The sequence below is a fragment of the Pongo abelii genome, chromosome 2, assembly GCF_028885655.2.
Source record: "Pongo abelii isolate AG06213 chromosome 2, NHGRI_mPonAbe1-v2.0_pri, whole genome shotgun sequence".
Taxonomy (NCBI): Eukaryota; Metazoa; Chordata; class Mammalia; order Primates; family Hominidae; genus Pongo; species Pongo abelii.
Window position 1 is genome coordinate 88,282,621 of NC_085928.1, and position 26,883 is coordinate 88,309,503.

Here is a 26,883-nt window from a genome sequence, read left to right on the forward strand (position 1 = left end):
TAGCAATCATACACATTTTATGGTTGAGGACAGTGGAGCTGATATAGGTTATAAGACTTCTCTGAGGGCTGGGCTCATGCCTGTAATCCTAGCACGCTGGGAGGCTGAGGTAGGTGGATCACCTGAGGTCAGGAGTTCCTGGTTTAAGCCATTCTCCTGCCTCAGGCTCCCTCCCAAGAAGCTGGGATTATAGGTGTCCGCCACCACACCTGGCTATTTTTGTATTTTTAGTAGAGACACGGTTTCACCATGTTGGCCAGGCTGTTCTTGAACTCCTGACTTCAAGTGATCCACCTGCCTTGGTCTCCCAAAGTGCTGAGATTATAGGCGTGAGCCACCATGCCTGGCCGAGCATGGGCTTTTATAACCGGCAGAATCAAAGCCCTGTGCTTTCACATAATGTCTAGACATCCTCAGGCCAAGTCTTTTTGTTTTTGGAGACATTGTTTTGCTCTGTCGCCCAGGCTACAGTGCAATGGCGTGATCTTGGCTCATTGCAACCTCTGCCTTCCAGGCTAAAGAGATTTTCTGAGATGGTGCCATTGCACTCCAGCCTGGGCGACTGAGCGAGACTCCGTCTCAAAAAACAAAACAAAACAAAACAAAAACCCATGCTCTAAATCAAGATGTTCTGAGCACTATAATATTTTTATTTTCTGTAAGTTATATGGTTATATTGTATACCACATTCTATACTATTTTAATATGTCACAACTTTGTAATGTTGCCAGAGTGGTTTTTTAAAAATTATTTTAGGCCGGGCACAGTGGCTAGCACTTTGAGAGGCCGAGGCAGGTAGATCACTTGAGGTCAGGAGTTTGAGACTAGCCTGGCCAACATGGTGAAACCCCGTCTCTACTAAAAACTACAAAAATTGGCCAGGCATGGTGGCAGGCAACTTTAATCCCTGCTTCTCAGGAGGCTGAGGCAGGAGAATCACTTGAACCTGAGATGCGGAGGTTGCAGTGAGCCGAGATTGCGCCACTGCACTCCAGCCTGGGCAACAGAGGAAGACTCTGTCTCAAAAAATATATATGTATTTAAAATTTATTATTTATATATATTTTTTTAAAAAAACAGGTCTCACTATATTGCCCAGGCTGGTCTTGAACTTCTGGACTCAAGCAATCCTCCCGCCTCAGCCTCTCAAAGTGCTGGGATTGCAGACGTGAACCACTGTGCCTGGCCATTTTTTTTTTTAATGAAATTTAGGTAAAATTCATAAAAAAAAAATTCCCCATTTAACCATTGTAAAGTATATGACTCAGTAGCATTTAGTAAATTCATAATGTTGTGCAACCATCACCACCATCTAGTTCCAGAACCTTTTAATCCCCTCCCAAAATAAATCCCATAACCCTTAAGCAGCACCATCCTCACTCCTCCTGTCCTCAGCTCCTGACAACTACTAATGTATTTCCTGTTTCTATGGATTTGCCTATTCTGGACATTTCATATAAATGCGATCATACAATATGTGGTCTTTTGTGTTTTCCTTCTTCCACTCACCAATGTTTTCAAGGTTGTTTTATGTTTGAGCATGTATCAGTACTTTCTTTCTTTTTATGGTTGAATAATATTTCATTGTATGGATATACCACATTTATTTATCCATTAATCCATTGAAGGACGTTTGGGTGTTTCTGAATTTGGCTGTTGTGAATGTTACTTCTATGAACATTTTTGTACAAGCGGTTTGTTCGCACACCTGTTTTCAGTTCTGTTGGGTATATATATACCTAGGAGTGGAATGGCTAGGTCATACAGTAATCCTATGTTTGACTTATTGAGGAACTGCCCACTGTTTTCCACAGCAGCTACACCATTCTACAGTCTCCCCAGCAATGTATGAGGGTTTCAATTTCTTTGCATTCTCACCAACATTTGTTATTCTCATTTAAAAAAAAAATATACTCATCCTAGTGGATGTATAGTGGTATCTCCTTGTGGTTTTGATTTGCATATCTATAATGACTAATGATGTTGAACATATTTTTCATGGGCTTGAGAGTGTTTTAAGATAAATTTTAATTTTAGAAAAGTTTTAGGTTGATAGAAAATCTGCAAAGATTATATAACAGTATGTTAGTAACACAATCCTCATATAAAATGTACTGGAATGTATCTCTATGCTTCCTCCACTTCTTCTGTCTTAGGCCTTAAATTTTTTGATAGAGAAATATGTCATTGGAGCACACTATAGTTATTTATTTATTTAGAGACGGTGTCTCACTCTGTCACCTAGGCTGGAGTGCAGTGGTGTGGTCATAGCTCACTGCATTCTTCAACTCCTGGGCTCTAGAGATCTTCCCACTGCAGCCTCTTGAGTAACTAGTACTACAGGCAAACACCACCATGCTCGGTTAATTTTTATTTTTGTAGAGACAGGGTCTCCTTTTGTTGCCCAGGCTGATCTCGAACCCCTGGCCTCCAGGGATCCTCCCACATCGGCTTCCTGAGTAGCTGGGATTACAGGCATGAGCCACTGTACCTGGCTCACACTATAATTACTAATGAAGGCTCTAGCACATTGCTTATTTTGCCTTAAAACCATAGGGTAGATATTACAGGGATGTTAGAAATTAATAAATGGAAGTATATAGCACAGTGGTTAAGAACATGGTCTTGGTCCTAGTCTCAGTGACAACAGGTCTGAATACTGGTTATGTCATCTTTGGCAAGATACTTAACCTCTCTGAACCTCATTCTAAATTTTTAAAACAGGGATAGCATCTACCTTATAGTGTCATGAGGATCAAATGAGAAAATGCATTGAAAGCACTTATGTGCAGTGTTAGGCACATTGTAAACACTCAATAAATGAGATGTTTACTTTGTTTGCTTGCATTTATTTCATTTTATTTTTGAGACAGACTTGCTCTGTTGCCCAGGCTGGAGTGCAGTGGCACAAACATGGCTCACTGCAGCCTCAACCTCCCGGGCTCAAGCAATCTGCCTGCCTCGGCCTCCCGAAGTGCTGGGATTACAGGTATGAGCCACCATGCTCAGCCTACATTTAAAAGCACAGAACAATCGCCTAATTTGTCTGTATTCTCATAGTTGGTTAGGATCCATGGAAGATCATCATTCTGTCTCAAGGTCCTTCATTCATTCACGCATGTATTCATTCATTCTTCAAATATACATCGAGTCCATGTTGTGGGTCAAGTTGGCAAGGAGCTACCAAGGTAAATACTAGTTAAAATCATTGACCCAGAAGCAGAAAAACCTAGAATCAACCCCCAACTGCCATTTCCTAGGTGTGTGATGCTCTGCAAGTTACACAGCCTTATCAGGCCTCTGTTTCCTCACCTGTAAAATGGGAACGCTAATACTCTCTGCCTTATAGGGTGCAGAGGATTAAATACATGTATCACATAACACATTTACCAAAATGCTCAGCACCATGAGCACTCCCTCAAAAAACATTAGCCATTATTGCCATTGTGGTCATGATTTTTGTTAAGACAAAGACAAATTATTGTAAAGATTTAATGTGACAGTAAATGCAAAGATTTGTAGCAGTGCATGCCATGTTGTAAATGTGTCTCCATATAAATGTTATTCTTCTTTTGATTTGTTTTTCATCCATTTAAAAATGTAAAGCCATTCTTAGCTCATGAGTCAGACAGGGATAGGTTAAGGAATGGATTGACTATGGGTTGTAACCCCTGGCATAGGGCATTGTAGGCAGAAAAGATAATTTTTTTTTTTGAGACAGAGTCTCACTCTGTTGCCCAGGCTGGAGTGCAGTGGCACTATCTAGGCTCACTACAACCTCTGCCTCCCGGGTTCAAGCGATTCTCCTGCCTCAGCCTCCCGAGTAGATGGGTTTACAGGTATGCACCACCATGCCTGGCTAATTTTTGTATTTTTAGTAGAAACGGGGTTTCACCATGTTAGCCAGGCTGGTCTCCAACTCTTGGCCTCAAGTGATCACCTGCCTTGGCCTTCCGAAGTGCTGGGATTACAGGCGTGAGCCACTGTGACCGGTGCAGAAAGGATAATTATGGTTTCATGAAATGTTTGTTTCAACCATATGTATATATGTGTATGTCTGTGTGTGTGTGCTAGTGATAAAAATACATCTCCTATTGCAAACAGCAATCAGAAAAGTTTGAAAAACATGACTCTAGAGAAGGTTCTCAGCTATCTGGATAGCAGTATCAGGAAATGCCAGCTTGCCTTAGCAAGCAGATTGCATAGTTTTAATAGTTTCAGGCTTTAGTGGTATCAATTCAAAAAATGAAGTCATACTGAGATTATATGATAAAATTAATAACTTAAGAAAGGTAAGTCTAGTCTAAAACAGTCTAATCTCAAGCCAGGTAACCCTGTATTGTAAGTGAGTTAAAAAAGAAAAAAGATTGTTGTCTAGTTTTTGCTCCCATCACTCAGCTGTGAGTATTCCCAGCACTCTCAGAGTTCTAGAGGCAAGGTCACAAGATCAAGGTCAAACATCTGAAAAATGTAGATGCTGTGAGTTTGGAAGCAGAAACATTCCCAAGCATATGCCAGCTTGTGCATTCAATAAAGCAGAGGGCTAACTTAATAATTAAAATTGCAGGATCTTCCAACACTTGGCTTAATTCAGCAGTTCTCAGCTGCATCTAAAATCCTTGGGGTACTCCAACTCGGGCAGGCTGAATTTCCAAGCCAGGAGTGTCAGGAATGTTCAGGACACAAGGACTCCAAATTTGGGCACTGACTCCCCCAGGGATGTTGCTCATAACCACTCTGGGTTTGTCTAAGCCTCCCCTCAGTTAGGCAACAGTCCATAAAAATGAGTTTAAAATTCTAGGAACGTGCTAAATCTGGAAAGTGAGTAATACATTATCTTTCTGAGTCCTCATTCATCTGGCTATACAGTTTGGTGGGGGCCAATTTTCCAAAGATGGCACAGTTCAAGGAGCAAGGTTGCTCAGACTCCAGATTGCTTCATTATCCTGAGTCATTTTTCAAAACCCCACCTAGTGTTTGCTGGATCAGCTTTGTGGCAAGATAGCATTGTCCTTTATGGAACCATACATTCACATCGTGGGCAACTTTAACCACCTCAGAACTCTGTGAATGCCTCCATAAAACATATCTTTGAGTATCATAATGTAATCATAAAGCTGGACTTTGTCTTTCACTTCTCAAAATACTTTTAAAATAAATTAGAGGGGAGGAGGCAAGAAATTCTTCTAACAATGGCACTTTTAACTTCTAATGCCATGTTTACAAATTAAAATCCTCTGTAATGAGATGTCCTCCACAGTAACCTGGGTTTCCCTGTCATTGACCTTACCAAGTACTGATCTTTTTTCTTGTTTCAATATCAAATTAGGAGGTAGGCTTCCTCCAGGGGGGAAAAAAAGTTTCTTTTAGTGCTGTGCCATCAGTCCCTACAAGGAGTTGACAAAATAAGTGTTTAATCAATAACTGCTAAAAAAAAAAAAAAAAAAAAAGGCCAGCTGTGGCCAGGCATGCTGGCTCACGCTTGTAATCTCAGCACTTTGGGAGGCTGAAGTGGGTGGATCACTTGAGGTCAGGAGTTCGAGACCAGCCTGGCCAACCTGGTGAAACCCCGCCTCTACTAAAAATACAAAAAATTAGCTGGGCATGGTGGCAGGTGCCTGTAATTCCAGCTGCTCAGGAAGCTGAGGCAGGAGAATTGCTTGGAGAAAAAAAAAAAAGTCAGTACCTTGGGAGGATGAGGCGGGAGAATGGCTTGAAGGCAGGAGTTCAAGAACAGCCTCGGCAACATAGTGAGACTCAGTCCCTGCAAAAAATAAAAAAATTAGACAGGTTGGTTAGTGTGTGCCTGTGGTTGAGCTATGTGGGAGGCTGAGGTGGGAGGATTGTTTGAGCCCAGGAGTTGGAGGCTGTAGTGAGCCATGATTGTGTCACTGCACTCCAGTCTGGGTGACAGATGAGATGCTATCTCAAAACAAACAAAAATTGCTGGGTTGGGCACGGTGGCTCATGCCTGTAATCCCAGCACTTTGGGAGGTGGAGATGGGCAGATTGCTGGAGCCCAGGAATTCAAGACCATTCAAGACCAGCCTGGGCAACATGGCAAAACCCCGTCTCTACAAAAAATACAAAAACTAGCCAGGCGTGGTGGTGTGTACTTGTAGACTCAGATATTAGGGAGCCTGAGGTGGGAGGATGGCTTGAGCCCAAGAGGCAGAGGTTGCAGTGAGATGAGATTGCGCCACTGCACTCCAGGCTGGATGACAGACAGCCAGACTCTGTCTCAAGAAAAAAAAAAAAAAATTGCTAAATGAATGAATGAATAAAAACAATCTACCAACTGTCATGTGCCATCACGGGATATTTAATTGTTATTTTCAGCTTAGCCTCAGAGAAACTCAAGACTCATTTTGGAACATTTGAAATCAATGTTATGTAGTTTAACGAGCCACCTATATTAAACAAGTATAATACTTGACTGGCTTCCATTGTAAGGGGTTCAATCCTGCAGTGTTGCCAGCTTTAGAATATCTTCAAAACATCTATAAAAATATGGGCCAACCACTGCAGCTTTGATTGAAATCAAACTCCCACTATACTTGAATTCTTGGAACCTTTAGGTAACTGCAGAAAAGGAGACCATGATAAGAGTCTGCAGAGGAACCCACCTCGATGAGGTTTCCCTAAGGAGCCCCAAGTCCACACACACTCTGCCAGGCTTGATTAGGCAGCTGATGAGGTTTTTGAATCACTAATGTTTATTGTGAAAGCCACCGCAAAGTAGGCAGACTCTACCTCTATCCTCAACAACTGAAATTGCTTTATTAGAGACTGAAGTTTCTCTATTCCTTTTCTCGCCTGTTAGTGAAAATCTCCTTTTGGCTGGGATCGCTAAACCTGGATCATGTAGGCTGCTTGTAGCTAGCTATCTTTCCTGGCTGGCTGGAGAAGACCCATCTGTATGTAGTGGGAGAGGGTGAGGGCAACAGACAGCAAAGGAGAATCAAGACACAGAGAGAGAGAAAGCTGCGGATGTCACTTGAACCTCTTCAACCAGACATATTGAAAACTAGTTTCACCTCTGGTCTTGCCAATTACATGGAGTAACATATTTCATTTTTTGCTTAAGGTAGTTAAACTGGGTTTCTGTCGCTGACAATCAAAAACACCCTAATACAAATTGTTATTTTAGCCTTCTTCAGAATCCTGATCATCAATGGACTATTAAGATTAAATAAATTTGGAAACATTCAGAGAATAAAATATTGTTCAATTATTGAAAGTAATAAATGCAAGTTTATGTAGGTCCAGTATAAGATTCACCAAATATAAAAAGTGGTTAATTATTTATTGGTGGCAAGATTACAAATGATTTAATTTAATGTGCCTGTTTACTTATCTGTTTTAAAAATTTCTTGCAAAAATTTATATTAGTATGGTATTTTTAAAAATATGGGCATTTTACCCTTAGTTTCAATGTGTATTTTCCTTTTTCTCCCTCTCAGTTCTGTTTTGGTACAGTAAATTGAGAAAGATATACAATAAAGAAGAGGAAGGTTGGGTGTAGTGGCTCACACTTGCAGTCCCAGCTACTCAGGAGGCTGAGATGGGAGGACCACTTGAGCCTGAGAGGTGGAGGCTGCAGTGAGCTGTGATCTTGCATGTCAGCCTGGGCAACAGAATGAGACCCTGCCTCAAAAAAAAAAAAAGAAGAAAAAAAGAAATATAGAGTAAGCCATGTTCTAATTGCCATATTTTGACAAAGTTGATGGGAGACAATATAAAAGAGGTACACACATCTGTTCTCGAGAAAATGAGAGTTTCCTGTTCTCAAGGAAATTAGTATTAGTAAACCATCAGGTATAGTTTCAGTGGAATTATGGAGGATGATAGGATAATTTGAGCTACTTCATGTATTATATAGCTGAACCATTTGGGAAATTTTAGGAGAGATACTCGTGATACATTTTTTGATTTCCCTTGGTTCCTCAGACCAAAAGTCTAACCAAATATTCCAGTTCCCATTATTTATTTATTTTTTGCATGTAAGTGAAACAGAACATTAACCAGGATTTAAACTCTTCCTGGAGTTACTTCCTGGGCTATTAAAATAATAGTTCATACATGATGTCTTGAAAAGTCACATAATTGTCACACAATTTAATATTTTATTTATTTATTTATTGAAATAGTCTTGCTCTGTCACCTAGGCTGGAGTGCAGTGGCACGATCTTCGCTCAGTGCAACCTCCACCTCCCGGGTTCAAGCGATTCTCTTGCCTCAGCCTCAGTAGTAGCTGGGATTACAGGTGTGTGCCACCACGCCTGGCTAATTTTTGTATTTTTAGTAGAGATGGGGTTTCACCATGTTGGCCAGGCTGGTCTTGAACTCCTGATCTCAAGTGATCTGCCTGTCTTGGCCTCCTGAAGTGCTGGGATTACAGGTGTGAGCCACCGTGCCCAGCCTTATTTTGTTTTTTATTTTTATTTTTTGAGACAGGGTCCTGCTCTGTTGCCCAGGCTGGAGTACAATGGTGCAATGATAGCTCACGGCAGCCTCGACCTTCTGGGCTCAAGCAATCCTCCTTCCTCAGCCTCCTGAGTAGCTGGGACTACAGGTGGATGTCACCACACTTGGCAAATTTTTTGTATGTGTTATAGAGATGGGGTTTCACCGTGTTGCCTAGGCTGGTTTCAAACTCCTGGGCTCAAGTGATCATCCACCTTGGTTTGCCAAAGTACAACATTTTATTTTTTCTTGCTTAGCTGAAAGTACTAAAGGGAGGAATACCATGGTCAGAGGAAATTACCCTGGCTTCAATCTCCCCTACTGGTCTTCTGCTCTGAGTTACCTGTTTGGAGTCAGTTACCCTACTGTATACAACCTATTTATATTGACCCCTCTAATGTATGCCTCCTGATAGCTTTCTTCAGAAATTAAAAAAAATAACCAATTTATATGTCCTCCTTTGCCCCTGCAACTGACCAACTTATTTCCCACCCTCATATTTTCAGAAAAAGGAGGAAAATTACCACTTTAAACTGCAATGACACATTTCTTTAATCACAACTGGAAAACTTTAGAAAGAAACATATTTCGGAGAAGGAAAAGAAATGCCCATTTCATATTCGTGTTTTTTTCTTCTCCCTAGTAGAACTAGCTATATACAAATAAGATCTTAATTTGTCTAGTGTTTATTCTGTTTATTTCTCAGCTGAATCTGCCCTCTGTATTAGGAGTTCATTGTTGAAATGCTTATGCAATAATATAAGGCTGTTTGGCATGTCACCTGTACTGCAGCCTAAACACTGTAGAAATGTTTGCAAATTAATTCTCGTTACATTCCTGAATTATTTGAATCTTCAAAGCCCACAGATGGAGGACAGGAGATTGAGTTCTGGAGTGAAACACTGTATCCTCTAGATTAAAGTGAAGAGACAGAAAGGAGGGGGACTTAATTACTGTGTACACACTATGTAGCAGATTCAAGAGTCCAGAGCATGCTGTTACCCAAATATGCTAAATGGCCACATCCTACCCTCTCAGACTACAGTGGTTCTGAGCATGGGTTTTGGGTCATGCCTCCGGGTTCACTTCCTGGTTTTGTTACTTCTAAGCTCTGGGGCAAGTTTCTTCACTTTCTTAGCTTCATTTTCCTCAGTTATAAAATCAAGGTCATTCCTGATAGTTCCTACCTTATACAATTGTGGTGATTGCATAAAATAACTCACATCAGCTGGGTGCCATGGCTCACGCCTGTAATCCCAACACTTTGGGAGGCCGAGGTAGGCGGATCACCTGAGGTCAGGAGTTCGAGACCAGCCTGGCCAACATGGCAAAACCCTGTCTCTACTAAAAAAACAAAAATTAGCTGGGCATGGTGGTGTACTCCTGTAATCCCAGCTACTTGGGAGGTTGAGGCACGAGAATCACTTAAACCCAGGAGGTGGAGGTTGCAGTGAGCCGAGACGGCACCACTGCATTCCAGCCTAGGCGACAGAGCAAGAGTTTGTCTCAAACAAACAAACAAACAAACAAAAACCAAACAAAAAAAACCCCAACACACATCACTATGCTGACATACAGGGTAAGCTTGAAAGTTAGGTATTTTATAGCATTATTTCTCCCATCAGAATGTATTGCCAAATTCATAGCTAAAGTGAGATAAGTCAGAATACTAGGATCTTAGCTCTATTCAGGAAAAAATCTACTTCACAATGACATAACTATAAGCTCTTTTCATTGAAAGTAATGGCAAAACCTGCAATTACTCTTGCACCAACCTAATGTAAATACCCCTGTTTTGGCAACCAAATCTAAACTGGTTTTGGATCAAAGGTCACATATTACACAATTTCATGTCATACTTCATCCATTTATTCAACAATTTCATGTCACACTTCATCAATTCACTCAACAACTGTGTATGTTGCACACTCCACACAAGGCATGGTTCATGGTTTTTGGTATTGAGGTTTCAAAGGTTGGATAGGAGAGAGATGATCTCTGCCTTGAAGTTCTCCAGTCTGGGACACAGGAACTAGACCAGGTGAAACACCAGCCCGGAAGATGCAGAGGGAGCATCCTGGAAACTGGCAGCCTTAGCTACTTTGAAGGTTCAAATTATTTTTCCTTTTCCTGGATTAGAACAATGTCTATTCTCTCCATATTGCCCTCTGTGCCCACAGGTACTACTTCTTCTTTTGGGGCTTTTCCACATCTAAAACCTGACATATGCTAAATTCCAAGTTCTTTCCTTTCTCAGCTGCTGTGGGGACACCTGGAATCCTGGCAAGAGGGGGATGTTGTTGCATTGGGAGGAATCACAAAACGCCTGGTCTTGTCCAGCCCTTGGACTCCCCCAGGCAGAGGTGAGAGTTGAGTGGAGAGGTAGGGGACTCCTAATTCAAGGTTGGTTGCGGGTATTCTTAGCAAACAATTACACTTTACTAGAATATGAAGTGGCAAAGTGGGGAAACACACAAGGTTAAGCTTACTAAGCTTACTAATGATTTGCAGGGGAATCTGTGACTCCCCACTAACATGGAAAGTAAAAATGTACATTTTTGTGGAAAGAGTCATTTGACAAATATTTTAGCATTTGCTAGTAGTACCAGGCACCATTCTAGGAACTGAGAATAACACATCAGTAAACCACACTGTCAAAGTGTCCTGACCTCCTTGAGTTTTTATTTTACACAGAAATGTGGATCACAGGTTTATTTGACAAAAAGGTCTGGGACCCAAACAATGCTTTGGAATCAAGATACTAAACCTATGGTGCTCAGCGTTGTGTACCAACAACACATAAGGGGAACCTTAAAAGTTCAAATGACTTAGCCCTTCCTTGACATTCTGATTGGCTGGATCTGTGCTTGGGTTTGATAATTTATGTTTTGAAGTGCTGTTCATATTGACCTAGATTGCTTCTGAAAAAAAGCTGGAGTCGAAGTTCCTCTCACCAAGCAAAGCCATGGAAAATTGGTCATCTCCTTTTTTCAGAAACACAACAATGCAATGGGATTTTCAGTTCTGGATATCCCAAGAGAGAAGCATCAACATCCCTCCTTATTTTTATTAGCTTAGAATAGCACCCTACAAACAATGCTTTAAAAGGATGTTTAAACGTATGCCTGAACCAGGTATGGTGGCTCACATCTATAACCCCAGCACTTGGGGAAGCTGAGTCAGGAGGTTGGCTTGAGCCCAGGAGTTTGAGACTAGCCTAGGCAATCAACATAGGGAGATTCCCCCATGTCTACAAAAAATTAAAAAAACAAAAAACTAGCTGGGCATGGTGGCATGTGCCTGTAATTCCAGATACTCAGGAGGCTGAGGTGGTAGGATTGCTTGAGTCCAGAAGTTCGAGGTTACAATCAGCTAGTCGAGCTACTGCACTCCAGCTTGGGGACAAAGCAAGACCACGTTTCTAAAAACACCACCACCACCACCACCACCACCACCAACAAACAAACACACAAACTATGCCCATATTTTTTAAGTTCTAGAAAGGAGAGGATAAATTATCATACTTCCTAACTTGAATCCCCAAATGATTTCCTAATTTTCTTCCCAAATAGTAATACTACTATTAATAATATAATGAGTTTTTATTATTTGCCACTTTATAAGTGTTTTCCCACGTAATACTTCCAAGAACCCTGTGAGGTCTTGTTCTACGATCAGCGAGAAACGGAGGCGCGGAAGTCACTAAGCTTGCTCAAGGTCACACAAGGGTGGACCCCTGAGCCTACCTCTCAACCTCGACTGCTGTGTCCATCCTTTCTTCATCGTTTCAACGTACCCCCCTCATTTCTTGGAATCTCTCCTGTGACCAAAGATGAACAAAAGTTATACATCACTAAAGAGGAAAACAAACTGCTGGGGAGACTACCCAGCAGCCTGATTTGAGGAGTATTTGGGAAAGGCAGCCTTCCTGTGGTACGGGAGTCTTTCTGTCCGCCACCTCGCCGGGACAGAAGTCACTCTATCCGCACCCCGGGCGACCTCCGGAGGCCGCAGCTACCCTTGGGCTGCGAATTCCGAGTTCTCTCACGCCCCCGCGGGCTCCAGGACGCAGGGCATGTCCGCGCCCGGCGGGGATCCTTATCTCCTGGCCCCGGAGTAAGGTCCGCAGGCTTCCCGGCCCTGCCAGGAACTTGAGGCCCGGGCAGATGATTGACTGGGTCCAGCAGTCTCTGCTGGAAGGACAGTTGAAAAGCTAGAAGGATGTCTTTTTTGGTTGAAGACCTGAACCCACACTAGCCCCATGGCTTCTCTCTCTTGCCTGTAGTTTCCCGTGTCCTAAAAAGTTGGTCCCAAAATTTAAGGATGCGGCTGTGTGTGAGGGCGCGTGTGACCCGCACAGGGATCCCAGTTGGGGGACTGGAGGATGCCACCGTCCCCCTCCCCCGGGTCGCAGAGACCCTGGCAGGCCCCGCGCCAGGACCCGAACCCGCGAGCGCAGGGCAGGCAGGGAGGCGGCGAGCGCCCCGGGGCGGGTCTCGGGGGTTTCAGTGGGACCTGCGGCGAGGGGGGCGGTGAACCAGCCGGGCTGGGTGACCGACAGCCTGGCCAGCCACTGGCCGAGGGCGGTTAGGAGGCTTAGGGCCGGCGCGAGTGCGTGCGCGTGTGCGTGAGTGTGAGCGCCAGGGTGAGTATGGCAGCCTCCCCAACCCCCACCTGTTTGAAATGGTTTTCAAATGCCAAAGCCGGATTGCCCGGGTTTCAAAAGTTGCAAACAGTTGGAGTAAAACACGTGCGCGGCCCTCCAGCCCCAAAGGAATCCGCGGAGTCCAGGGCACTGAAAGAAAAGGAGAGAGGAGAGGAGTTCAGGAAGGGTGGGGGGGAGTTGCCTTCTCGCGGCCGGTCGGTTTTAGGACCCATCGGGAAGCACGTTGGAATCTCTCCCTTCGGGGAGGAGAGGAGGGGTGGGCCGGCCGGCTGGCGGCCGCGGGGCGCATGCGCGCGCGGCTCCTGTCGCCGGCCGCTGCGCTCCGCGGCGCGGAATAGAATGAACTGTAACAAAACAAGCCGAGCCTTTGTATCTGCTTAAAGGGGCCGCGAGCACTTACCTCCCGCCCCCCTCCCCCCCGCCCCGCCACCGCGTCTTCAGGGCTCCCGGCAACTGGCTGGAAGGGCTTCCCTCACCCTCAGGAACAGCCCGCCAGCGAGGAGAGGCGAGCCGGGCGGGAGGCAAAGAGGAGGCACCGCATTTGTAAAAGGCAAGAGAGAAAGGAAGGAAGGAAAAAAAATAACCCGAGCGGCGCAGAGTGGACTCTGGCCCGGGAGAGCACGGGCGGGCGCCGGAACGTGGATCCAGAGGCACCGGAATGCAAACAAAGCTCGCGGGCGCCTGTGCGGGGCTCGCGGGGAAGCCCAGAAAGTTTGTTTTATGATGGCTTGAGTGCGCGAGCGTGTGCAGGGGAGCGAGGCTGCCAAGTTTCTGTCTCCTGTTTTGTGATTTGGGGAGAGATGTTTCTCCCATGAACCAGCAGAGGCTTGGGGGCTTGTGCTGTGGGGGGCACCTGTCTCTCGTTTTATTTTTTTTTGGAGGAGGGGTGTAACTCATCATGTCCAAAGTGATCCAGAAGAAGAACCACTGGACTAGCAGGGTTCACGAATGCACCGTGAAGCGGGGACCCCAGGGCGAGCTGGGGGTGACGGTTCTGGGAGGCGCGGAGCACGGGGAGTTTCCGTACGTCGGAGCGGTGGCGGCGGTCGAGGCAGCGGGGCTTCCCGGCGGCGGCGAGGGCCCGAGGCTGGGCGAAGGGGAGCTGCTTCTGGAGGTGCAGGGGGTCCGGGTGTCCGGCTTGCCCCGCTATGACGTGCTGGGGATCATCGACAGCTGCAAGGAGGCCGTCACCTTCAAAGCCGTCAGACAAGGTAAGGCGGGGCGCGCCTTTGGGGGGCGCCCCGAGAAAAGGAGGGCGGTCTGTGGGCTGCCCCTCATTCTCGATTTCCCGCTTCCCTCCTCGGAGCGCAGTGGAGAGAAGTTGAGGCCGTGCGCCCTGTGGTGGCGGTGAAATACACAAAGTTGTTGCGAGGTTGTGGGTTGTTTGCCCACCTGCGTTTCGAAGAGGGGGCTGGGTTTGCGCAAGGTAGCGGGGAGACGTTTCCTAGGCCTGGCTGGCCAACCTGTTATCTCCGCCATCAAGTGCAGCGCAGTCTCGCCTGCACCCGAGGGAGAGTTGGGGAACTGAGTCAGGGGTATGGTGGACGCTGTCCTGGCTCCTTGGGGGAGGGATGCAGCTGGCGTTCTTTGGCCACGAGTCAGTTTCCATACCTGCTGAGTGGGTGTACAGAAAGAGAGGGTCTGTAGTTTATTGGACCTCCCCCATCAGAAAATCTGCTTCAACCCGCGACCCCTCCAGGTGAGCTAGGACACCACTGCCTGGCGGTTCCTGAGCCCGCCGACAGAAGAGCCTGCATTCACCCCTCAGCGGGATGACGCATGTGTCTCCACCGTGTGGCCCAGCCATAGACTTGGGAGGGGGAGAGGGGGAAGGGGTGTTTGCTTTTAGCTCGAATCGGGTCCAAGTTTACACTCCCATCACCACCGTTATCGTCATTATTGATGATGAAAATGAAGCCACTATTCATTGTTGGTTTACTACATGCCCGGCTCTGTGTAAGATACTTTACTTGCACTATCTCACTCCGATTCACAACAGTTCTAAGAACGAGTTGTTCTTATATATCCCATATTAGAGATAAGGAAACTGGGATTGATATCGGTTAAGTGACTTCCTCAAGGTCACACAGTTGCCAAAAGCGAGGGTTTGAGCCCTTGCTGCAGAGCCTTAAGTATGGAGGAGGAAGGAGTGGGGGGATGACCCTACGGCACTGGAGGGGCTGATTCCTGAGGAGGGAGTGGAAGCAAATTCCTCTTTCAGAAATCTGTAGAGGCCTTTTAAAAGATGCATTTGGTGGCTGCTGGTGATGTAGGTCCCTTACATCTCACTTTGGTACAGACAAGGGGCTGTCCTTATGTCAACCCAATGGAGAACAACTGAGGCCCTTAAAGGGCTTCCTTGTGCAAGCAAGTGCCATGACGCAGGTTCTCCCCAGTGAAAGCACCGAAGGAAGTGGTGAAGTTGAACGTGGTGAAAAGTTCCCATGTGTTTCCATAAGGACAGGCAGCAGCTGGAGGAATGTGTCAAAGGAAGGGCTGGGCTGAGCTGGTCCTGTCTTGGAAACAGGCGTGCTCCAGATGAAATGGAGGAGGGGGCAGGGGGACTAGCCTGGCCTTTTAGCAGCTTTGGGAGCTGAGGAGCTGACATTTAGCTATGGAAAGCTCCTTGTATTTATGACTTCGTTCTCCACTGGATACCTCCTCCAAGAAGCCCTCCAGAATCCTGCTAGGATGAACAAATTCTTCCTCCTTTGGGCTCCTTTAATGTCTACTTTGTGGTTTTTTTACTTACTCTGAACTCTGAGTTAGGTCCTCATTTCCATACAAGGTAGTGAGCTCATTAAATGCAGAGATTGTGCCTCATTCCTGGCATACCTCTTCAGGTTTTGCTTGAGGTTCAAAACCTTTCCTGGCCTGACAATGTGTCTTCCTCACACTGGCTTTCCTGTGGGTATTACATAAGCTAACACGTGGAAAGTGCACCCAACAGTGCCTGTACATAGTAAGTGCTCCATAAAGATTAGCTATTTATGTTTGAATTGATTTTAGCAGCTATTTATTTCTGAAACTAGTTTTTAGTATCAGGAAACTGGATAATTATGACTTGATAGGGCTGTAGGGAAAATACTGTGTGAAGGCATAGAATGGGAGCAGCTGCAGGTCTCAGTTCAGGACCATTTTGGAGAAAGGGTGGAGGAAGGACAGGCAAGGGTACCTGCCCAACTAGTGGGATGTCTCGCAGTGTCTAATGGGTTCTGAATAGGGGCTGGCTTGCAGTGTTTGCAGTGTGCAAGATGTTGCATGGGCTTGTGCCTTCCACTAGTTGCCAAATTTCTGGGAGGCGATGTCCCAGGGCTCTCTCATCATGGAGTTTAGGAAGGCTTGGTGAGATAATCAAGTGGGTTTGGAAACAGACACCTCTGAGTTCAAAGGAAACTGTAGTGTCTCCAGGTGTTAGCTCTCTTCACCCCTTGTTCACAGATTGTTCACAGCAGGGGCGAGTGTGTGTGTATGTTTGTGTGTGTGTGTGTGTATATGTATGTATGTATGTGAATCTACTTGTAATGGGATAGAAATATGATACTGATTGGGAAACCTGAATGGCCTGGAATTCATTGCAATCTGAAAGTGACTATTTCATGTGATAATTACACAGGCACAGTTGGATCTTCTGACGTCTTTATTACCAGTAAAGATGGCTCTAGAAACCATTTCACCAGTTTTCTGCTCCCTCTTCCATGTTGAGAATATGATTTAGATTGTATGACAGAATTGCTCTTAATGTGTCTTCATTACTGTGCCTTTTAAAGTCATATCAAGTAGGCTCATACTTGGTATATGGTAAAGAAAAATACTACTTTTGTGTTGTTTGCATCCCAAGTTAGCCACTTCCGGGGACACAGGTCACTCTGGATACTGTCTACATGGGGGGTGAAAATTCTGTTTCTATTTCATGGCAGTTCTCTGGAAAGATACATGGACCAAAACTGTCGGTGGCAGGACTGGATTGTGCAGGAATCAAACTCAATGGATCTGCCAGGTTGGACTTGGTTCATTTTAAATGGAGAAGACAGTCCTTTGTCAGGTTGGAGTTGGTTCATTTTAAATGGAGAAGACAGTACTTTGTCATAAAATGCCTTTACAAAGTTATATATAATTATGTGTATTCAGGTATCATTTACCTATAGTAAAATGCATATCTTAGATATATAATTTGATGAGTTTTAAGAAATGCATGCACTCATGTTAATCATTCAAATCAAGATAGAGAACATTTTCATCACCCCAGAAATTTTTCTCATGTTCCTGTCCAGTTAATTCCCCCCTCCCCCTGCACCATAGATCTACCATAGAATAGTTTTGTCTTAAGCTTCATAAAAATGAACTAATGCAGTATGTACTCTTTTGTGTTTGGCTTTTGTTACTCAACAAAATATTTTGGAGATTTCATGTTGTTGCATGTATACTTCGTTTGGTTTTTTTTTTATTGTTTAGTAATATTCCGTTGTATACACATACCATTTTGTCCTTTTGCTTGTTTATGGACATTTGGAGTATTTACCATTTCTTACTATTATGAATAAAGCTATTATTAATGTTTTAGTTGCTCTACATCTTTGGCAATCTTTGATTTTGTCTTTTGAATTTTAGCCGTCCTAGTATATGCTTGGGAAAAATGTAATTAAGGAAACTTTGATACAGGATATAAGATGTCGCTAGTACGTATTAAGATCTTGCCTTAGAATATAACAGGCGCTTGACTTAGAATATAACAGCTTAGAATAACGAAGCTGATGCTTCGTGGGCATTCTCTTTTTCAGTCCTTAAAATTGGACTCAGATGTTAGAAGCTGAGGTTCAGAGAGTTTGGATAACTTCCAAGGGTCATACCACAGGGGAAGAAGTAGAGCTGCAATTCAGCTTTGTCTGATTCCAAAGCCTGTGCTCCCAATTCCTGGGACAGTAGGTCTCCAAGTGAGGTCCTCAGACCAGTGGCATTAGTATCACCTGGGAACTGGTTAGAAATCCAGATTCCTGGGCCTCACCTTAGTTCTACCAATTCAGAAGCTTTGCGGGGGATGGGGTTGGGGTTGGGGGGTGGGGTAACATCCATGGGGTGTTTTAATAAGCCCTCAAGGGATTCTGATGCTCACTCAGTTTTAAGAACTACTGTACTAGGGTATAGACCAAAATTGAGAAGATGACATCAGATGAGACAGGTGACCTGGGTTCTAGAATAAGGTCTGCCAGTCACGTTCTTAGAGCCTACATTTCTCTACGCCAAAAATAAGTGGGTGCGCCTCTTCAGGTTATTTGTGCTCGTGAAATCCTGTGTTTCCATGAATCACCCAGACTCCAAAGGTTTAAAATGGTATGATTCTAGTTTCCCAAAGTGGTGTATTACAGGTCATGCTTACATATTTTTGCAGGTGAATTTTGTGGCTTTTCAAATTACTCAGGAACCGTAACTATCCCTCTACTTTTTTTGTGTGTGTGGCAGTGTGGAGATAATAAAAGAGATACAATTTAAAAGCCAAACCGAACCACCACCAGACCCTTCCCCTCACTGTAATGAGGGAAATTGTGATCACATATGGTTGAATATAGTTCTTTGTGTGGTTTTTTGTTTTGGTATTGTTTTGATTCATTGGAATTTATGACAATAACTCTCATTTTAAAACAGAGGGCCTTGTCTTTCAGAGTTGTTTGGTTTCTCATGAATCTCTGGTCTTGCTTCTTTCTCTTCAGTGACCTCCTTCTGGTGTGCTGCTAAATGCTTAACAACCAGTGCTAGTAGTGGGTAGACCCTGATTTATAGCATAGCTGGAGTTGGGAAGAGACACATATACTTGCTGTTCCCAAGCCAATGTGAGCTGGCCCCGGCACACCACTGATGGCGTATAAGATAGAGCCCTTGTCGTGGCTCACCTGTAATCCCAGCACCTTGGGAGGCCAAGGTGGGCAGATCACTTGAGCTCAGGAGTTTAAGACCAGACTGGGCAACATGGCGAAGTCTCTACCAAAAAATACATAAACTAGCTGGGCGTGATGGCGAACTTCTGTAGTCCCAGCTACTCGGGAGGCAGAGTGGGAGAATCGCTTGAGACCAGGAGGCAAAGGTTGCAGTGAGCCAAGATTGTACCACTGCACTCCAGCCTGGGTGACAGAGTGAGCCCCGCATCTCACACACACACACACACACACAAGATAGCTCCCTGAGTAAAGTGCCATTCCCTCACCCTGTTTGTACCTTCATAGCCTCGACACAATCTCGTATTATCTTCTGTTTTTTGTTGTTGTTGTTGTTTTTTGTGTTTTTTTTTTTCAGATGGAGTTTCACTCTGTTGCCCAGGCTGGAGTGCAGTGGTGCGATCTCAGCTCACTGCAACCTTTGCCTCCGGGGTTCAAGCAATTCTGATGCTTAGCCTCCCGAGTAGCTGGGATTATAGGCATGTACCACCATGCCTGGCTAATTTTTTGTATTTTAGTACAGATGGGATTTCGCCATGTTGCCCAGGCTGGTCCCTTGAGCTCAGGCAATCCGCCTGCCGCCTTGGCCTCCCACAGTGCTAGGATTGTAGGCGTGAGCCACCGCAGCGGGCCCTGTTTCTTCTTTATTGTCTGTTTCCCCTCCCATGAGAATAGAAGTTCCATGAAAACAAGAAGCTTATCTCTCTTGTTCACTGCTGTATTTCTCAGTGTCTAAAAAAGACCCAGCAGGGCTGGGCACGGTGGCTCATGCCTGTAATCCTAGCACTTCGGGAGACGTGGATCACAAGGTCAGGAGTTCAAGACCAGCCTGGCCAAGATGGTGAAACCCTGTCTCTACTAAAAAAAAAAAATACAAAAAAATTAGCTGGGCGTGGTGGTGGGCGCCTGTAATCCCAGCCACTCGGGAGGCTGAGGCAGAGAATTGCTTGAACCCGGGAGGCGGAGGTTGCAGTGAGCCGATATCGTGCCACTAGTGGCACTCCAGCCTGGGTGCAGAGCAAGACTCGTCTCAAAAAAAGACCCAGCAAATAATAGGTGCTCACTAAAATTGGTTGGATGTGTGAATGACTATTCCGTTGTTTCATAGGGTAAGTGCAACTAGGCCACTTGCAACATCTTTCCTCCCTTTCTCTCGATTTGTCTTTTACTTCTTGTTTAGGATCCAGAGGTTTTCACTTTCTCATCACCAGATCTTCCAATTAGCTGGTGCTCTGTGTCTAATAATTTATACTGGGCTATAAATGACTGACAAGGATTAATGAATCCTATTCAAGTATTTCTGCCTGTTGAATCTAATTGAAGTTTAACAAGTGAGCCTCTAAACGTGAAATTTCAGATGTTCAGCAGGCAGGATGATGAGGATTTTTTTGTTGATGTTGGACCTGTGTCCTCATCCCTAAAAATGACTCTTTCCCTTCGTTTTCTTGCAGTGTTGTCCCTTTTTTTTTTTTTTTTGGTTAATAGCAAATCAGATCTTTGCTACAGAACACAATCCAATTTTAGCCCTCTCACTCTTAAATTGTACTTTGTGTTTATGTCTTTTTTTTTTTAACTTAAACTTTCAAAAATCAATCTGTTTTTGTTCTTGGTGCCAAAAGACCACTCTTGGAAGGATATTTTTAGGTTACACTGTGGAACACTGTACAGGTTTTACAAAAAACGAAGCAAGGACATATAACGCAACTTGTCCATTGTTTCCAGTGGCCACCTCTTGTCATTGGCTGTGTTATTTAAAAATAGATTAACTTGACCTTCTGTGGCGATGGCATACAGTTGGCTCACCGTGTTTCTTGGCATTCGTTACCCAGCTGGTTTTAGATGGCAGAATTGATGATATCCACCAAGGGGAATTAAGTGGTTTATAAGCGAAAACATTCTGACATCTCCTTACCACAAGGGTTTACATGAAGGATGTTGCTTTGTAAACGAGGGTTATTTAATGCAAAGCACCACTCTCTGGTGTTAGTGGCCCTTTCCTTGAGTTTGTATATACATGTAACAGGATATACTGATTTTGTATACACTGAGAATAAAGGCTGTCAAATTCGTTAAGGGCTGACATTCACATCCTAAAAAAGTAGGTTACTGCATGCCTGCCTGTCTTTTTGCAGCTCATATGTGAGATCTGTAACCTTGAAAAATCCCTAGTACACACTGGTGCATTGCTAGACTTCTCCCCTATGGAAGTCGGCATCGATGTAGTATTTCTTATGAATTCATTTTGTTGTTTCCACAGATGTCAAGGTTGGTCCTATCATATTGACTTTGCTTTCTAGTAAAGTGTCCTATGGAGGGTCTAAGTGTTCTGGATGTCAGCTTTTCCGAAGGCATGTAGCAAAATTAGAAAATGTAACTTGAGCAGTGTCTTTTATGATTAAATAGAAATCTTCTCTTTTTATGGCTCAGTAATTACATAATGGAATAATCCATTATTAATCATTTCTGTAGTCTCTGTATCTGAGTGAAAGCCGAAGTCCTTATAGTGACTTCAAAGGCCACCCGTGACCTGCCCTATGGATATTACTTCTTTGTCCTGCCTGCTAGTGCCCACCTAATCATCTTACAGGCTTGCTATCTCTTGAGCTTCAAGTCTTTCTCAAATGTTACCTGCCCAGTGAGGCCTCTTGTGAGCACATTATTGAAAACCATAACTCCACTGCCACGTGTCATTCCCTGTTCCCTTCTCAGCTTTATTTTACTCCATAGTATGTAGATCACTTCACCATAAGTAAATTTCTTATTTTACCTTTTTCTCTAGAATGTAAGCTCTGAGATGGCAGGAATGTTGTCTTGTTCTCCCACGGTATCCCCAGTAGCAAAAACAGTGCATGGTGCCTACTACTTGCTTGGGTATTTGTTAAATGTTTACAGTCAAGTTTAGAACTAGAATAAATCTCTCCTGAGGTCAGTTACCTCTGAAAATGTAGATATATAGAAGTCCCTGAAAATTTAGGTGATTGATGATGGATCACATTAAAGTTGGTTAGAGTTTAACATTTACAGTCAATGGCTGGGGCTAAAATAGAGCTTAGCCGATTGATCCAGGAATATTCTTAAAGACAGTGAACATTGCTGGCCTGCTTCAGTTGGTCTTAATATTATGGGTTTACAAGTAAGAACATGTGGGTCCTTGGTTTCTTGTCAAGAAAGGGAGGGAAGAGTCCACTGGAGTCTCCTTGGAGTCAGAGATAAGGTCACATTTCCAATTTTAGGTTTCCCTGCATGGAAGAGGTCCTTGACTTTAAAATTAATTGAGTGTCCTGATTTTCAGAGGTTATTTTGATTTGGGAAATGACGGTAACAAGGGTTACCAGGTGGCTGATCCAAACAGGAGAGCTGAGGCTACTAGAGTCACCATGAGGATCTTGTCGAGTTAGGGATAGGTCTGTGCACAGCATCCCTTACTTAGCCAAGTCATTGGCCCCAGTCCACTTTCAGTCCCGTGTGTACCCCACCAACATGAATCCCTAGAAGCCAATTCTAGATCAGGATTTGAATGCACAGGGCTTATCTGGGAGGTGCTCCCAGGAAGTTCCAGTAGGGCAAGGAAGAAGTGAGACCAGTGAGTCAAGAAGGCCAGTGGAGGTGCTTTAAAGAGCAAGTCACCACTGTGTGTCCAAGGCAGCCCCATGCTGAGTGTGTCATGGAACTTTGCAGACTCTCTCACCCCTAAATAGACTGAGAGGTTCTTCTGGCTGTGTGTATAGACTTTTTCTGTTACCATCTCCAGTGTCATGAGAATGAGTTACATAAGATAATTACATTCTCATGGCTAAGGTATCAACCCCGCCATTACTGTAGATGGAGGCATTTGTGTGTCCGTTTAATGGGCCACAGTTATGCTTCTTACAATAAGGCTAATCTTTTACTCCGTTATGAGACAAGACTCGAGGCTCTCTTTATGGACAGGGGCATGATGGTGCAATTAAAAGGCGATCATGCCCTGATTATAAGCCATGTTTCAAAATTACTGCTATATATAGTGTCATCAGGACCGTAGTACTGCTCATAAAATGATCCACAAATAGCAATTTACTGATGTGTCATAGAGTCAGATTTTGGACCCAAGGTTGGCTTGGGTGAAGAGGCAGGCTTTACACTTTACGAGCTGGGTGTTCTGGGGCAAGATACTGAACCTCTTTGTGCCAGGTTTCCCCCTCTGAAAATGGGGATAATAATGATGCCTACTCTCTAGGGTTGATGGAAAAGTAGAAAGTAAACCACATGACACAGGGCTTGGCACATAGTGAGTGCTCAATAAATGCTGGCTTCTGTAATTGTTTGAATGCTCCCCATTTGAAAGCCCTTGGGAGAGAAGAAAGAATCTCTTGAGAGATGGAGATTGCAGTGTACAGTTCTGGAGAGCTTTTCAAGTCTAGAAAAAAAACACTCTTTTTTCTGCTTGATTCAGATGCTGTCTTTTTGAAAGGCTGAGACTGGATTAGTTCAGACAAGTAGGAAGGAAGCCTCCGGACCTCACGGAAGTTTGAATTGCCTGAGCTTCTCCCACATTGTCCTCAGTGACGAATTGCTTTTAATGATTGTCCACAGGTCGCAGGTTGTGGTAGTGTGGAGGGAGGGCGAGTTCTTGGGTGTTCAGGCAGGCTTTTACCATCAACGATGATTCTTGAGAATGGGACTCTGTGGTCCTCTCATCTTCCTGATACCACGTCTGGGCTCCTGCATCAGGAATGGCTGGGGAAGCAGTGGGGCTTAGTGGTCATGAGGGTTTGGAGTCAGACCGCCTGGGTTCAAATCCAGGCTCTCCCACTTCCCAGCTGAGAGACCAGGGACAGGTTAGCCTCCCAGAACATCAGTTCTCCCAGTTGAAAATGAGAATGTTACCTGTGTCATAAAGTGGTTGTAAGGATGAAATGAGATCATGTATGTAAAACTTGTAGTACCCTGCCTGGCTTTTAAGTGGTGCTCATTGAAGTACCTACCCTACTAGCAGCTGTGATCTTTTCTTTTCTTGATCTCAGCTCACTGCAACACCCACCTCCTGGGCTCAAGCAATCCTCCTACCTCAGCCTCCTGAGTGGCTGGGACTGCAGGCATGCATCCACCACACCTGGCTATTTGTTTGTTTGTAGAGATGGGGTTTCACTACATTGTTCAGGCTGGTCTCGAGCTCCTGGGCTCAAGCGATCTGCCTGCCTCGGCCTCCCAAAGTGCTGGGATTACAGGCATGAGCCTTCATACCTGGCCGGCTGTGATATTTTCAGCTGAGAAATGGAGGTACGTCAGTGAGTGCCTCTGAATCAGTGGTTCTCAGCTGGGGGCAAGTTTGCTCCCCAGGGGACATTTGGCAACATCTGGAGCCATTTTTGGTTGTCACAATTAAGGAGAGGGTTGCTTCTGGCATCTAGAGAGTAGAGGCCCGGGACGCTGCTGACCACCCCACAATGTACATAACAGCCCCTCAAGGGAGAATTATCCAGCCCAAAATATCAGTAAGGCTGAGGTTGAGAAAGCCCCTCTACAGGCATGACTCCATGCTTGATACTGGGAATCTGAGTTAGGGGGGATATGCTAGTAATTGTACCTATTATTTATTTTTCCTCTGATACATCACTTAAACCCAGGTTAAGGGTTTGCCTAGGTAGATGAGCTTATTCTCATTTCAGCTATGAGAAAATTAGCTTGAGAAGTCAGGTTCTCCTGGTTCCCTGACTGCTGACCTAGGTGAGATTCAAACTCAGATCTACCTGATTCCAATAATCTTACTCTAGGTTTCCATGTTAGAAATGTCTTGACAGCAGGGGCATGGTGGTTCATGCTTGTAGTCCCAGCTACTAGGGAGGGAGGCTGCGGTGGGAGGATTGCTCGAGCCAAGGAGTCCGAGGCTGCAGTGAGCTATGATGGCACCATTGCACTCCACCCTGGGTGACAGAGAAAGACCCTCTCTTTTTTTATTTATTTGTTTTTTTGAGACAGAGTCTCACTGTCACCCAGCCTGGAGTGCAGTGGTGCGATCTCGGCTCACTGCAAGCTCCGCCTCTGGGGTTCACGCCATTCTCCTGCCTCCACCTCTCGAGTAGCTGAGACTACAGGCACCTGCCACCACGCCAGGCTATTTTTTGTATTTTTAGTAGAGACGGGGTTTCACTGTGTTAGCCAGGATAGTCTCAATCTTCTGACCTTGTGATCCTCTCGCCTTGGCCTCCGAAAGTGCTGGGATTACAAGTGTGAGCCACCGCGCCCAGCCGATCCTCTCTTTTTTTAAAAAAAAGAAGAAAAAAAAAAAAAGAAAAAAGAAAGAAATGTGTCTACCCCATAGGCTGGAGCCCTCATGTCAATGTAGAGACATCGGTCTTAGGCGGGCCCTTTTGCTGCCAGAGAGACAGTGCAACATGCTTGGTGACCCCACAGAAGATAGTCCGATAAATAAAAAATGGGTTCCCAAAGTGTTTCCTGCCAAAAAACAGTGTGCTGCAGTATATTTTCAAGCAATTCTGCTTAATTGCCGCCGTCTCCTCTTCTCTCTGATCAGTCTCACCAACACTGTCCATTCTTTCCTCCCGTGTGCCCTCTCTCTATCCTCCATGCACTTCATTATTTCAAAGAGTCACAATGGTGTCTTGTAAGTATAGTTTTGCCCAACTGTCTCCCATACTAGATTATGTGTTTCTTGAAGGCAACATCCTTATTTTATGGATCTTTGTAGTCTCTGCCCTCCGTAGGTACTCAGGAATATCTGTTGAATTGAATTCTTTTTGAGGGTAATGAGTAGGCAAAATTAAAAAAAAAATTGTCTAAGATCTTGTTGGCTAGAAAATCCATGTCTTATTTTTAAGGCATATTAAATATACTTAGCCATATGTCTGACTTTTCCGTGATGATTTAAGATGGTTGTCTGCCAGTTGTTGTAGCATTTTGAACTATAGAGAAAAATATTGAATTAATTATGTTGAAGGTCTTAGAGGGCCTTTATTCTGGCCAGATGTGTGCATCTGCTTGCACCTGTTGCTTATGTAATGTGGCCATGGAAGGTACCACCTTGGCCTGGTTTAAATAGTATTTTACCACCTGGATTCTTGGCCAAGCGTTAGAATTTACATCTGATAGGGAGAGCATGTTCATTTCCTCCTCCATCTATCAGCCTGTTTAAGTCTGTGTGAGTTAGTTAAGAATTCAAAACTCAAGATCAAGTTGTTAAAAAAAAAAAAAAGCTTTCTCCGGTGTTGCAGCATGTGTTTTTTTAAAATTTTATTTTATAAAAAGCGTAGGCATCTAGATTTTGGTTTCTAATCTTTTAAAAACTTAAATAGTATCGTGACCTTATATGACTATCAATCACTATCTAAAATTGGTTTGTGATTCCACAGCTTATGTATTTTCCTGGTGAAATTTAAATTTTTTATCATTTAAACAATGTATACAATACAGAAATATGTTAATATGGCAGAAAAATATGTCCGAATTGCCCGTAATCCCACCCCAGAGACATACATGTGTTAACACTATTTTTATGCAGATGTACACACACACACACACACAAACAGAAACACAAACATATACTTTTGAAGATGGGGGGCTTTTTCTTATGAAAATAAGACTGTACAGTACATGCTGTTTGGGTGGGAGTTTTCTTCATGCCTAACAGCATATCATGGACTTTGTTTGTTTGTTTGTTTGTTTGTTTTTGAGACAGAGCCTTACTTCTCTGTCGCCTAGGCTGGAGTGTAGTGGCACGGTCTTGGCTCACCTCTATCTCCTGGGCTCAAGCGATCTTCCCATCCCAGCCTACTGACTAACTGGGACCACAGGTGGGTGCCACCGTGCCCAAATAATTAATTT

The 26,883-nt window shown here is 44.3% G+C and overlaps 1 protein-coding gene across 32 annotated transcripts in view; it reads left to right on the forward strand.

Annotated features, from left to right (window-relative positions):
- Nucleotides 1-13,086: 13,086 nt before the first annotated feature.
- MAGI1 (membrane associated guanylate kinase, WW and PDZ domain containing 1) overlaps nucleotides 13,087-26,883 on the forward strand; it is a 678,789-nt gene continuing 664,992 nt past the window's right edge. For 31 of the 32 annotated variants that reach the window (XM_054550292.2, XM_054550294.2, XM_024244055.3 and 28 more), the window contains exon 1: nucleotides 13,087-14,343. In XM_054550292.2, coding sequence (XP_054406267.2) covers nucleotides 14,031-14,343 — 313 coding nt within the window. In that variant the 5' untranslated portion in view covers nucleotides 13,087-14,030. 32 annotated transcript variants of the gene reach the window in all.